Source organism: Hetaerina americana, unplaced genomic scaffold (genome assembly GCF_022747635.1).
Source record: "Hetaerina americana unplaced genomic scaffold, ioHetAmer1.1.p SCAF_6, whole genome shotgun sequence".
Lineage (NCBI taxonomy): Eukaryota > Metazoa > Arthropoda > Insecta > Odonata > Calopterygidae > Hetaerina > Hetaerina americana.
The window spans coordinates 50,150,890-50,165,011 of NW_027287205.1; the positions used below are offsets into that span (position 1 = coordinate 50,150,890).

General features: G+C 35.5%; 1 protein-coding gene across 1 annotated transcript in view; it reads left to right on the forward strand.

Annotated features, from left to right (window-relative positions):
- The window catches only part of LOC139695388 (uncharacterized), a 34,614-nt gene extending 23,535 nt beyond the window's left edge, over nt 1–11,079 (forward strand). The window contains exons 3-4 of the mRNA XM_071594119.1: nt 3,996–4,202; nt 9,173–11,079. Coding sequence (XP_071450220.1) covers nt 4,087–4,202; nt 9,173–10,121 — 1,065 coding nt within the window. The 5' untranslated portion in view covers nt 3,996–4,086 and the 3' untranslated portion in view covers nt 10,122–11,079. The remainder of the gene's footprint in view (nt 1–3,995; nt 4,203–9,172) is intronic.
- Nucleotides 11,080–14,122: the final 3,043 nt, after the last annotated feature.

The following is a 14,122-nucleotide window of genomic DNA, read 5'->3' on the forward strand; positions in this document are numbered from 1 at the left end:
GTAGATAAAGCTCGAACGGAAGATGAAGGGGTCCTCAGCCTACATTTATGCATACATTTTATAATAAGTATGATGATAATTACTTGAGAAAATTACGTGACGCGACACCGATAGGATCAACAAGCCTTTGTTTTGAAGCGGGTACATTAGTAATATTGTTTAGAGATACCATTTTTACTATTACTTCTAGAATCACAATAAGTACAACTTTCGCATGACTTCGAGGAACTTTCATTCGTGATGGTTTTCATACCCTTGATTTAGAATAGCATGAGAAGATTAGGATTTTCAGTGTTTGTATTAGTCAAAGTTTAGAATATTGAAATGCGTAATATATCATCATGCATTTCTTCAAATAGTCACTCTTCGTAAACACCACTCAGTCCGAATTCACAATGAGTCTTACAAGGCACTTCTTGAGCCAGATAGGAGATCAAACGGGTTTGACACCAGGTGAGGTGTGGCTCAACTGACGTTTCAATGAGCCTCTCGATCATCGTCCTCAGCCTGCACTAAGAAGTTCGCAGATGAGACGACCCTGCAATTGTGTTCGCCCATCGGTGCTCTTTAAAGTATCTGGAACCATACACCTTCATGCTAACCTGACATTGATTATTGGTGACATAAATTAACACAGTGGTACACAACCCGAGGTCAACCCACCACTGATCTTTAGATGATTAGCCGCAGATGCTGATTTTTTTCATTTAAATTACGTAAGAAATTTGATATTATACAAAATTTCCTTCTGATTTTTCGTTAGGTTTTCTCCTTAATATATTTTTCTTAGTTAATTTACGAATATGTTATTACTAATGTAATAAAATTATCTACACGCACAAAGTAACTTATAATTAAAATATTTTGCAAATTGTGACCCGCCAAATCGAAAAATATCTATTGTTTGGCTTGTTGATAGGAAACGGTAGTGCATACGAGTATATAAACTGATAATTCATTAAATACTTTTTGGGAGCATAGATGTAAAGGGAACCATATCATACAAACAATTTCAACATACTTGTATATCATCCTCATTTCCTAGCTCCGTTCAGCGTTTTTCCAAGCTAGTATCATGTTTTTTTAACAAGCCGTAGGCTTCATTGTCAGATTGTTCGTACCATCTTAACAACAAATACCTTTGTGTTTCTCGCGACTTTAAGCATTTTAAATTAAAAATAAATTTAGTAATTGCCAGGGATTGTTCTCTGCTGTACGCTCGATTTCGTTAAGTATAAACATATACCTGAACTTAAAAATTCCACGAAAAAATACCCCTTTGAACCGGAGTGAAATGCAATATATTTCGTTTTTTCTATGCATAAGAGATTACCGTCCGCCAAATATCACTCACTTCGCATCCTGAACTCTTTGCAACCCGCGTTGCACTCAGCGACAGCTGTGCCGTAATTTCAGGGTCCATTCAAAAAAGTAGAATAAATTCAGGATAAAATGTATTGCAGATTATAGTACAAATTACTGGAATTCCTCATAATAGCACCCTCGTGCAACGACAATCCGATGCCTGCGCCTCTGCCAGTCGCTGTACGCTTCATGAATGGTGTCGACGTGAACCTCGTCCCGGCACCTCTCGTCAGGGCCTCTTTGACGTAATCCAGCGTTCAGAAATGGTTGCCTTTCAAGCTCCTTTTTATTCTTGGGAACAAAAATAAGACCCGCGATGCCACCACGGGGTCGTAGGTCACTTTCACAGCGGTGCTAGAGATCAAGCGAGATTGTCTTACGGGAGGCCTTCTGATCTTCCGACAGCACCTTGGGGACCATTTTGGCATTAACACTTCTCATGGCTACATCTTCTCTAAGGAAAATGCCTTGGTAATGGTTTCCGAACGCGATTTTCCGAGCTTAACTCAACATTTTATCGCGTATCATTGCTCCATGAAACGCGGTATCATTAATTCGTGACGTGACCCTCATAGAGGGACCCCTGTCTACTGGACCCAGTCTAGCAGCGATTCGCACTCTGTAACGGCCCGCAGACTATTGATGAGGGTGGCGTTGCTTTCCCAAAATCACCCACCACAATTATCGACACAAATCGCCCCACTCCAGCCGTCCACGTTGGTGGGAAAAAATAATTCTACTCGTTTTTGAGAGAGACTTCTATGTATATCTAAACACGTATTTCCAATGAATATCATATTTTTGGAAAAATATTTTAATTATTAAAATATACGAAACCTAGCGGCATATTTAAGTCGCTAGTACTCATCATACTCATCAAGCATAATGCATTCAATTGTTCCAGGCTCAACTTTGTGGAAGTTCATGTTCATTAAATGAAGAACACTGTGTTTTTCCACTGTTCTTTATTTACTTTCGTAGCAAGAAAATAGAGGACCGCGGAAATATATATTGTGTTCTTCGTTTAATGAAGCATTATGCATATTTTAAATCCATCATTGCCTTACTTTTTGTTTAGTTATCTCTTTGTCTATTCCTAATTTTAGATGAAGCGGGTGTTATCCACACTTAGCATTCTGATATAAATTTTAATTAATTAACTGGCAACAACCACATCCTTTCTGATATCTAAAATAGCATTTGGTTCCAAGGAACTAATTTTCAAATAATTATCATTTGGTAAACTTCCAGGTAAGGTGTTGGATAGACACAGACAAAAGTTCTTATCCTCACCTATCAAGACCCCCTTGCATCCCAAACTAAAATAAACCTATCTTCAATGTCACAATATAATTTCTATGGCCTTCAATCCTTCCAATATTATTTTCTTCTCCATCCTCTCTTGCTTAATGATCTCCTTTCTTATCAGTCTTTAACATTCCATTTCTCATTAAAATAATTCCACCATTACTGCTTCCTTTGGATTTCTTCCGACAATTATCTCTCCTCCCCCACTATGACTAATGCCTATCTATTTGTTTTCCTTCCATCCATTACACCTTTTCCATTCGTCTCCATGACCAAATCTGAAAAGCCTCCAATCTAAATATCATCTTCCTTCAACAACCATGCTTCTGTACTGCACAAGCATGCTCCATGCCAAAGTCTTCAGTAATCTTTTCTAAGCTTCCTTACATCCCATTAAGCATCCCTGTCATCAATTACCACCTCGTAGAAGCTCCTTTTCCAAATGCAATTTTTCTTCTAATGCTCTCACTACTTTGACCATTTTGCTCCAAAACACTTTTCAGATTGGTGAGCAGTTCCACCTGTTCCAGTTTTTGCCCTCCTATTTAGACATTTAACTTGGTCTTCCTTTTTTTTAAACCTCTTAATCATTGTTTTGTTCACATAGAAAGACCCTGTTTTATCATTGTCATTTGATAGAGTGCACATAGGACCATAAATAGAGTACTTTTTATCCAAATGCCATTTTTGTGGCATCTTGATGTAACCTCCTTTAAAATGTATAAATAAAATTTGCTTTCCTAGTGGCAGGGAAAGAGAAAGAAGAGATGAAAAGTTTCATTGTGCACTGAAGAGTCTAAGATTTTAGTAAATCAGACAATCTTAGTCACCAAATTACTTAAATATTTAATTGGGAATGGAGATGGTGTGGTGGCTAATGCACTGGCTTCCCATCCCATCAGATAGGACTTAAACTGTGTGACCCCTAAGCATCTTTTGTTAAAGAGTACACTAAAGCTAATTCTGGTATCATTCCAACCATCTATTACCATTTCTTAAACATCCTACCTCTACCAATTCACCCGCCCATCCAAAATGTCCTTATATTTAAGCTGTCTGTTATTTCCTTAGATGACTGCCACAACTAAAATTTCACCATAAAATTCCTCCTGGAATCGCTGGAGTACCTACTCAATAACCCAGTTATTTTTATAAGAAATTATGGGAAAGGTGGTTCGATTAACTGCATGAAAATTCAATGAATGATCAAATAGGTGTATTTAGTGTGCCAGCAGTGTTGGAAAACTAGTTGGCCATCAACTGAGAAACTTTCAAAATATTGCATGCAATGTAACTAACCTGACTGCAAATGTTGGTTTAAGGTTGGAAGAGCTGCGAGGTCGCCTCAAAGCAAGGGGACTTGGGGATATCAGGCTAGTCATTGTGAATTCAAGAAGTGCTGCCCATGCAGGCATGGCACTGCAGGCCGCTGGAGGTATGATTCCGGTTCTCCAAGACAACCCCTTGACGGGATATTCCATTTGGGATAAAATGGGAGCTGTCAAAGACGACATCCTTGTTTTTGATAGGCAAGTATGGAGCAATAAAATAATTCCATGAAAAAATATCATTAATTTCAAAAGAAAAAAATCATTCAATCAGAAGCATCCAAAAACTGATGCGAATCAATGAATTACTTTCAATAATACTTAGAGTAACAACAGTCTTCTATTAAGCTATTAATTAGTCAATTCAAACACAAAATGTACATACTTAAGGTCTGTCTTGCTGTGGTGATGCAATATATATAATAATACACATAAGTTTTGTAAAAAAATATATTTATATATTTTAACTCAATTCATATATATATATATATATATATATATATATATATATATATATATATATATATATATATATATATATATATATATATATATATATATATATATATACATATAACACTTTTTGAAAGTCTCACGGACGTGAATAATAATGTATAACACTTAGCACTAGTGGACACAGACAAAAACACAGAAACACAAAAAAAGAGACTCACTATTTTTCGAATTTTCGGTGGTCGTTGCCACCTTTATCAAGGAAGAGAGGGACAGAACTGAAGGGAATACGAGGGCTGGAGCGATGGATGGAAGGGGAAGGTGGGGAGGGAATTCCGAAGGGACGGGTATGGAGGGGCAGCGTTAGAAGGGTGGGGAAAATGTAGAAGGTGATGGGGGTGGAAGGGGGATGAAAATATAATTAGAGCAGGGTAATTAGTGCCTAATATTAATTCCTGGCCAGTTCCAGGACTCCAAAAGCCAGCTGAAGGATTGCTCTAGTTATTTCAGTTTCAGAGGAGGATCAGAGGGTGGGAGGGATGCTATGATGGATACACTATAGCATTTATCAAAGGGAGTGTTGTGTTCGGAGGCGTGTTTGGGGATAGGGAGCATGTCAATTAAGGAAGAATTTTTGCATGAGGCTCGGTGGTTGTTGATTCTGATATTGAGGGGTGTGGTGGTTTGCCCAATATAATAGGCAGGGCAAAGTTGGCACTTCAGAAGGTACACTACATTGCTAGAAGTGCAAGTAGAGGAGGGAATTGGTGGGAGAGAGTTAAAAAGCGGGTGGGAGAGGGATGGGATTTTGGTTTTGAAAATAGGGCATGTTTTACATCTGGGTTTATTGCATGGCGTTGGAGTGGTTTTAGGACGGGTTGGGGATTTAAGGAGTGGATTTGTTGATTCCAGTTTGGGGCCAGTTTGATTTCTCTTCCAGGACAAATCCGAATTTTGTTTGCCATCTAAATAACCTCCTGTAATCCATCTAACCCAAAAACATTATGGGAGAAATATAAAGAATCAAGAGTGAGGATATACTGGCTAAAGTTCGAAGTGAAAATCCTACATTGGATATTACGTTCAACTCCGACATTTTTAATAAAACTTTGATTATTTTGGAGGAAAACTGTATCACCATGGTTAACAAGGCTTTAGTGGAACTCGGTCTTTTTGCACCTGTACAAGATCAACAGGGTGTATTTAATCCAGATTATATACGTGAAACTAGCTACAATGTCTTAGACTTAGAAGCATACATCGCGGATAAAAAGCCACTTCTTAATGAAGATCAGAAATTCGCGTACAAAACAATAATGGATCAAGTAGATAAACAAGAAGGAGGTATCATTTTTCTTGATGCTGCTGGTGGTACGGGGAAAACATTTTTAATTAATTTAGTTCTCGCTGAAATCAGGGTTCATGGAGAAATTGCTCTAGCCGTTGCATCTTCAGGTATTGCAGCGACATTAATGGAAGGAGGAAGAACAGCCCACTCTGCCCTTAAGTTGCCACTTAATATATCCCGACAAGAAAATCCCACATGTCATATAAATAAAACAAGCGGCCAGGCACAAGTTCTTATAAAATGTAAATTGATAGTATGGGATGAGTGTACGATGGCTCATAAAAAATCCCTTGAGGCCCTCAACGCAACACTTCAAGATCTTAGAGGAAACTGCAGTTTAATGGGAGGAGCTCTGGTACTCCTGTGTGGAGACTTCCGTCAAACTCTGCCTGTCATTCCAAAATCGACTCCAGCCGATGAAATTTATGCCTGTTTAAAACATTCTGTTCTATGGAATCATGTCCAAGAAATTAGCCTTAAACAAAACATGCGAATCCTCTTAAGAGATGGGAATGCTCATAATTTTGTAAATAAACTTTTGGAGATTGGAGAAGATAGATTAGTTATTGAAGCATCTGGTATGATAAAATTGTCATCAGATTTATGTGTATCGGTGAAAACTGTCCGCGATATGATACAAGCAGTCTATCCTAACGTTAATCAAAATTATAAAAATTTAGAATGGTTGCGAGAAAGAACCATTCTTGCTCCTAAGAACGATGATGTTAATGAAATTAACAAGGAGATACTAGCCATGCTGCCAGGAGACGTGATTGAATATAAATCGGTTGATACCGTAGTGGATGCTGACGAAGCCGTCAATTATCCAACGGAATTCCTAAATTCACTTGATCCAGCTGGATTACCACAACATCGCCTTATACTTAAAATAGGATCTCCAATCATTTTATTGCGAAATTTAGATCCACCAAAACTCTGCAATGGGACACGATTGTGTGTGACAAAATTAATGAAAAATATAATCCGGGCAGTCATTTTAACTGGAAAAGGAAAAGGTGAAATAATTTTTATTCCACGGATACCTCTAATCCCAACTGATCTTCCCTTCAACTTTAAAAGACTACAGTTTCCAGTCCGGCTAGCTTTTTCAATTACCATTAATAAATCACAGGGACAGTCTTTAAAGTTTTATGCTGTTGATCTTAGATCGCCATGTTTTAGCCACGGGCAACTTTATGTTGCTTGCTCCAGAGTAGGTTCGCCTAAAAATTTATATATTCTTTCTCCTGGATATGAAACAAAAAATGTAGTTTATAAACAGGTGTTAAATAAAAAAGATTCTTAAATTTGTATGAAGTAGTGCATTATTGTACTTTAAAATTTGTTGTTTTTATTTATGTAGCATATTTATATTATTGTTTCTCCCTAACCCGTGCAAAGCCGGGTATTCAGCTAGTATGTATGTATATATATGTATACATACATATACATACATATATGTATACATACATATATGTATGTATATGTATATATATATATATATATATATATATATATATATATATATATATATATATATATATATATATATATATATGCACATATACATATATGTGTGTAAATATTTCTTTCTTCCAAAGGTTTGAACATTTTTTAAAAGTTTTATATACTTATTCCTTTATTCAGTCAAGTCAGTCAATTATTCAGCCAGTCTAATTTTATGAGCATTATATTATATTTTTATAGCCCCTCCCAATGGACTACAACCAGGATGTGGTGGAAGGGATTGTGCATTCTGATGACCCCCTACAGCTATACTAACTAGAGCAATAGAATTTGCTCTGGGTAGGGTCACCCATACCAGATAGGATGAAGGGTAGGAGCCAGATGAAAAGTATTCCATGCAGCACCATTTCCTCATTTAGGCTAATGCAAAGGCATCTGACCCCAGTTGGGTGGTCATTTGATGGTGTCATATTGAAAACATGGAGAGTAGGGCAAAAGAATAATGGTTTGAACAGTTTGGATTCAGGATGGGGAGAGGTATGCTTGATGTTATTGCAGTAATATCAGTAATAGTAGGTAACATAGAATATAATCCAGCTATATTCATTTATTTTGTAGATTTTGAGACAGAATTTGATAGATTGAATTGAGTAGAATTAATTAATATATCACATTAAATAGGAGTGGACTGGATAGACAGCTTATGCGCAACCTATACATGTCTCAGACTGCATATGTCAGAGCGGCAAATGGAGAGTCCAGATGGGCAGTGCTAGGAATATGGGTAATACAGGGGTGCCCTTAATTGTATATATGAAGCAAATAGTATGGGGCATGGGAAGAACTTGAGTTAGAAATGATAGTTGATGGAAAATTCGTAACATCATTTACATTTGAAGATTATCAAGTTTTAGTTAGCTTGATAGACCAGTTATCCTGTCAAGGTAAGAGGTTACATTTAAGTCATGATATATATGGGATGTGAATCAATGTGAACAAAACAGAGATTTTGTTTTTTGCAAAAAAGAAAAGTTAAGCTAAACATGAAAATAGGAGTTCATAAACTGGAGCAGATGGATCAGTGTACATATTTCAGAAATGTTTTGGATCACAATGGTCAAAGTAATATGGACATTAGAAGAAGAATTGCATTTGGAAAAGATGTTTTCATGAGGGGGAGGAAATTGATGACAGGGGCATTATGTAATAATGCTTTGTAAAGATAAATAAAAAGGTAGACATGGAACATGTTTTGTACAGAGTGGAAATGTAGTTGTTGAAGGGATATGATAAGCATGGATTTGAGGATTTTGTGATATAGGCATGGAGAAAGATAGAAAAGGTGAATTGGACAAAAACAGCAGGGAAAACAAACAAGACTGTTCTAGGGATGGTGAAGGAGGAGAGGGAATCGTTGCAAGAAATCCAAATGAGGCAGGAAATATGGATGCAGAGCATTTTAATTAGCAGTGGGATGTTGAAAATTGAGATATAATGGAGAACCTTATGAAAATGAGAAGTGGTTAGAAATAGGATAGGTATGTTAGACAAAATGATGGGAGGAAGGAAGTATATAGATTGAAGAGGGGGCTTACTGTACCTTTGGGTGTTAGGTTGTGTTTTGTCAGGATAGGCAAGGAAATACACCTTAGAACCATCGTATAGTCTCTGTTCTTCCAAAACCTACGTTAAACACTAGAACACCAATAATAATACCTATCACATTTGAGAACTAGGCTCATCCCCCTTTTTTGTATCCTCATGATCAGAGGAAACACCAAATGTTATTCATAGCGAGACAATATTTTTTTATACATCCTTACATGGCTCATCTGAGTCGCTTTTCTTGCCATCACATTAATTTTCTATAAGCCAATTCTGAAACCATATGTTTTCATTGCAGGTGTGGACGTCTCACATTCCATGTAATTATGCCCTGGAGTATGCTAACTTACCCATATGTCAAGGCAGCTCTCCTATCAACCTTCCACGATGAACCCTGCGGTCCATGTAATGACACCACAATGTCGCATTATGAGCAAGAACATCAGCACCAGCAACACTTAGAGGGCAAAGATGAATCTTCCCATGTGAATGCATCTTATGCTGAGAGATTGTTACTGCATCCATCAGGACAGCTTATTGATGAGTCGCAACTGATGAGTTCATTTTCAACATCAACATCACCCAATAATGGAACAATTGAAGAGGATGTGGAAACATCAGTAATGGCACCCCCAACTAAGTCTCAGGAGGAGAACAGAACAACCTCAACTTTGGAGGGAGAAGCAGGACGATTGGGAAACATTTACTTGCATGAAACAACAACGAGAGAAACTGGTGAAGACCAAGATGAAATGGATGATAACGAGGGAATGCCAATAAGGATCATAATGAGATATCCCCATTCACACCAGGACTCAAAAGGGAATGTAGAGAGGCAAGACTACCTCGTAATGAATACTGGGGATCCGAGCTACCATGGCCACCTCCTGGATCCAGGGGACAACAAAGAGGAAAGGACATATGCAAATGATCAGCATAGAAATGCCATCAGGCGGGAAGATTCAAGTGAGGATTCAACTGTTAGAAGGAGACCATTGCATGATTATCCACTGTGGAGGAACACTTGGGATGTCCGCAGAAACAGGACAAACTCCATGAGGGGAGAGAACATGGTGCGAAAAAGAGTAGAGGAGGATATTCGGGAGGGCGGAGTGCATTTAGGGGATGCAGGGGAGAGCTCAGATGAGGTAGCACAAGAGGGAGCAGATGGAGAAGGAGCTATTGCCAAACAAAAAATGATTGAACACTATAGAAAACTTTTGCCATGGGTCAATTACTCACTTTAGGTTGTAGATGACATAAAAAATCATGGTTATGAAATATTACCCTGACTCAAGAATACACTTTGTATTTCCTAATAAAATATTTGTTCAGACTAAATAAATATTTTATGTAGAAATACAAAGTATATCCTTCAAGTCATGGATCACTTCGAGAAAGTAATGGTGGAAACTACATCGTATAAAACAGTACCTAGATTAAATATTCAGAAATGAAAAATGTCATCAATAAAAAAATTTTCTTTTCAGTTGAATGGTGTTTCACCACTGTGTGTTAGTAGACAAGTGTGATTCCCTGCAATTTGTTTTTTATTTATTTTCTTTTAAACTCAGAAGACTTGAAGCCCTTGATATGCCTAAATTTATGAAAGAAAAGTTAATATCATTAAAGCATTGCTTATACTCCCAAAAAACCTGATTAAGGTTGCAGGTCAAGCTATGTTCATTTTTGTGGGTGCATAAAAAAATATGCTACAAGCAACTTCACTTACCTTAGCCATGAAGAATTGAAAAAATATAATATTTACTACCCTTTCATAAAATATGTGACTAAAATCTCAGAAGTGCATTATAATGCTTTCATTACTTTAAAAGGAGTAAGAAAGAATCGCAAAATCTCAAATGTGCTTACTTTTTAGATGTAGCGTTGTGACAAAAATATATGTACTTAGTACCGGGAAGTATAGCCCCCCATAAAGGTTATGGAATAATTTAAATATTTATTTTTCACAATTTGTTTGTACATAGGTATATCTGGAACATTTAAAAAAATTCAAATGTGTAGCTGCACTAGCTGATTTAGCTCAGAAGGTTAGATAAATGAGTTTCATGTACTTGCAGTCTATTGTCACATGATGTGTCTGATGAACTAATGACGGTTCTGTTAAAAACCAATACCTGGAGAACATGAATCTGATGCATGCATTGGGCACTTGTACAAATGACAATAACATTATATTTTACTCTGAATAATTATTTCTTTACTTCATATTAATACAGAATAACTACTAATATACAATATTTAAGTTATATACGTTATGAAAACCAATGCTACTAAAACTACACATAGTATTTAATTAGAATTCCTTACATACATACATATATATATATATATATATATATATATATATATATATATATATATATATATATATATATATATATAATATATACATGTATAATTGAAACAAAGAAGCAAGAACGAACAAAATCACAGAAACACACACAAATGAAACTCAGACGTATTCCAAATTTTCGGAATACGCATGAGTTTCATTTGAGTGTACTTTTGCTATTTTCGCTTCTTCGTTTACATTATTATTCACATCCATAAGGCTTTCTTTAAAAAGGTATATATATATCTTTATATATATATATATATATATATATATATATATATATAAAATATCTTCGAAATGGAACGCTCTTCGGCGACACACAAATATATAAAAAACACTTTCTGAAGACGACAGCCGTGCTGTCGAAACGTAAAATAACAAATTGTGAGTGTCCTTTCTTTGTGTCTCTATATTCTAAAAATCTACATCTGTGTTTTTTATATATTTGTATATATATATATATATATATATATATATATATATATATATATATATATATATATATATATATATATATATATATATATATATATATATATATATATATATATATGCATCGTCATGAATGTATACATATTTGTGCATCACTGAAGAGCGCTCTATTTCCATTATATATATATATATAATTTATATATATATATATATATATATATATATATTATATACACATAATATATATATAAAATAAAGATAAAAAGTAAGTTCTCATAATACTTATATGTAAATAGGCATTGAGAACATCCCAAAACCTACCATTACCTAAATGGGTAGAATACCTTGAAATGAATTTACTCCGGTAAACTCATGAACCAAAGTTACATTTCATTTAATTCACTTTAAAGAGTGTTCATTAGCTCATAAGCTCTTGTAAAAACTGAATGCCAAAATATTCTGTAGGTATTTGAATAGCATTTTTAGGCAAAAAACTTTGCCAAGAACACACCAGCAATGTTTTATGTTACGAAATACTTTCCTTCAGGCAATGCTTTTCATATAAAACTGAGATGACCAGTTACCCATAATTCTTCAAAATAGTAATTTCTACAATTTTAAGCATTATATCGAACTTAAGTCTTGTCCGACCAAAATATTAGAGTCACTCAACATATTGATTGGGCTACAGATGGTGAAAGAACCTCCAAATATAATGCAAATTGTGAAATAAGTTACTTTAACTGACATATAAAGAATCATGGACAATAATCATGAATTCTTGAAGGTCATACATGCCTTTCCTTGAGTAAGAAAGCTCAACAAAATACACATGATTCACCACATTACCAGATAGAGCTAGAACACTAAGAATTATTTTTAAAGCACCTTCATACCTACAAAGACCCTAAGTAAAGATAAATCAGCTCCTCTTTATCATCTCTTTTTATAAGGATTTAGGACAAAGCCATAGGGGTGGATACAAGATTCATTAAACTATGGGTAAGGTAATATTTATTTTATGCTTGAAGTACTATTTGCAGGTAAAGAGGAGGATGAGGTTAAACAACCTTGAAAATGCAGTGCTTATCTTGTTGCAGTGGCTTACTTTTCATTTGAACTGATTTAGTGGAAAATGTAATGAATCCTTCTTAAGTAAAATGCTACAGAGGTTAATGAGACCTCATTTAGATTTCCAAAAGGAGTCTACTTGGAAGAGTAAAGACAAAAGCATAACAGGATTTATATTGATATTTAGGATGATGATCAGTACAGAACCCAAATGAAAGTTACGTAAATAGAGCTAATGAAATGCACTGTGAAGTGAAATTACTTATTGAATGAATTTTTAGAAGGATATCTGTAAAATATTGACATTAAATTAATTACATGAAATCGAGGAGTAAATGTCAACACAAGAGAATATTCCTGCACAATGGTTAACAGGTGATAATGAGGAATTTCTTCTGATATTATGACAAAAATCACAATGAAATTTAGACTAACATTATAATGATATTAATGTTACTATATGCCCACCACATTTTATGATAGCACGCTGGGGAATAGCGGTACTATAAGAGATATAATAAAATGTACAAGTAAAAAATATGAAATTATGGATGGCTGGCCAAAATGGAGATGACGAGGATTAAAAAAGGCGAGAATATGTAAAAGAGGTAAATATAATGAAAGAGGAGAGTCATATTGGGTTCTTCACAGAGTAAAATCTAGCCTAAAAATTACATACGAAGAAGATACTTACATTTAGATGTTGCCTGGGGACGTTAAATGATATCAAACTGAAGTGTCACAGGCATTCTTTCCTTAATCTCAACAGCAAAACTCTTCCTGAAGTGAAATAAGTTGAATTGAATAGGCTATTACTGACATCACTACAAAAAGCCAAGTGAAATTTTAACTAACGAAGTATCTGATACCTATCCAAAGAGCAGCTTTTAGAAATCTCTAGGCTTAAAATAATGGCAAAACACTGCAAAATTATTTCATAGCCATTTAGAAATTGAACATAATATACACACAAACTTATGACTGATGAAACTTTGGAAACCTCATAATTTTTGCTTATACCAATATGACTCTCTCTCTCCACTGCTTTGCAGGGGTGATAGAAGACTTGTACAACCTCAAACCAAGGTACAGATCATGTAATGAGGGCAGTCATAGTGGGGAGTTCATTAGCAGGGGAAGTCATATAACCTAAAAGTTGGTAGGCTCAGACTAGAGCATTATTTTCTGTGTCTGTTGGGTGCAGCTAAAATTCTCACCCTTTTGCAATTCTATGAGCAAACATGGAGATGTATTAATTAATATGCCAGATCCTATGTAACTAGAGATATATACCTGATGATGGTGTGGTGCAGCAGTGAGATGTTGGGGGTGCTCCTTGCAGGGGCGTTGTTTGGGGCTGCATTTAGGGCCAAAGGCATTTGTTTT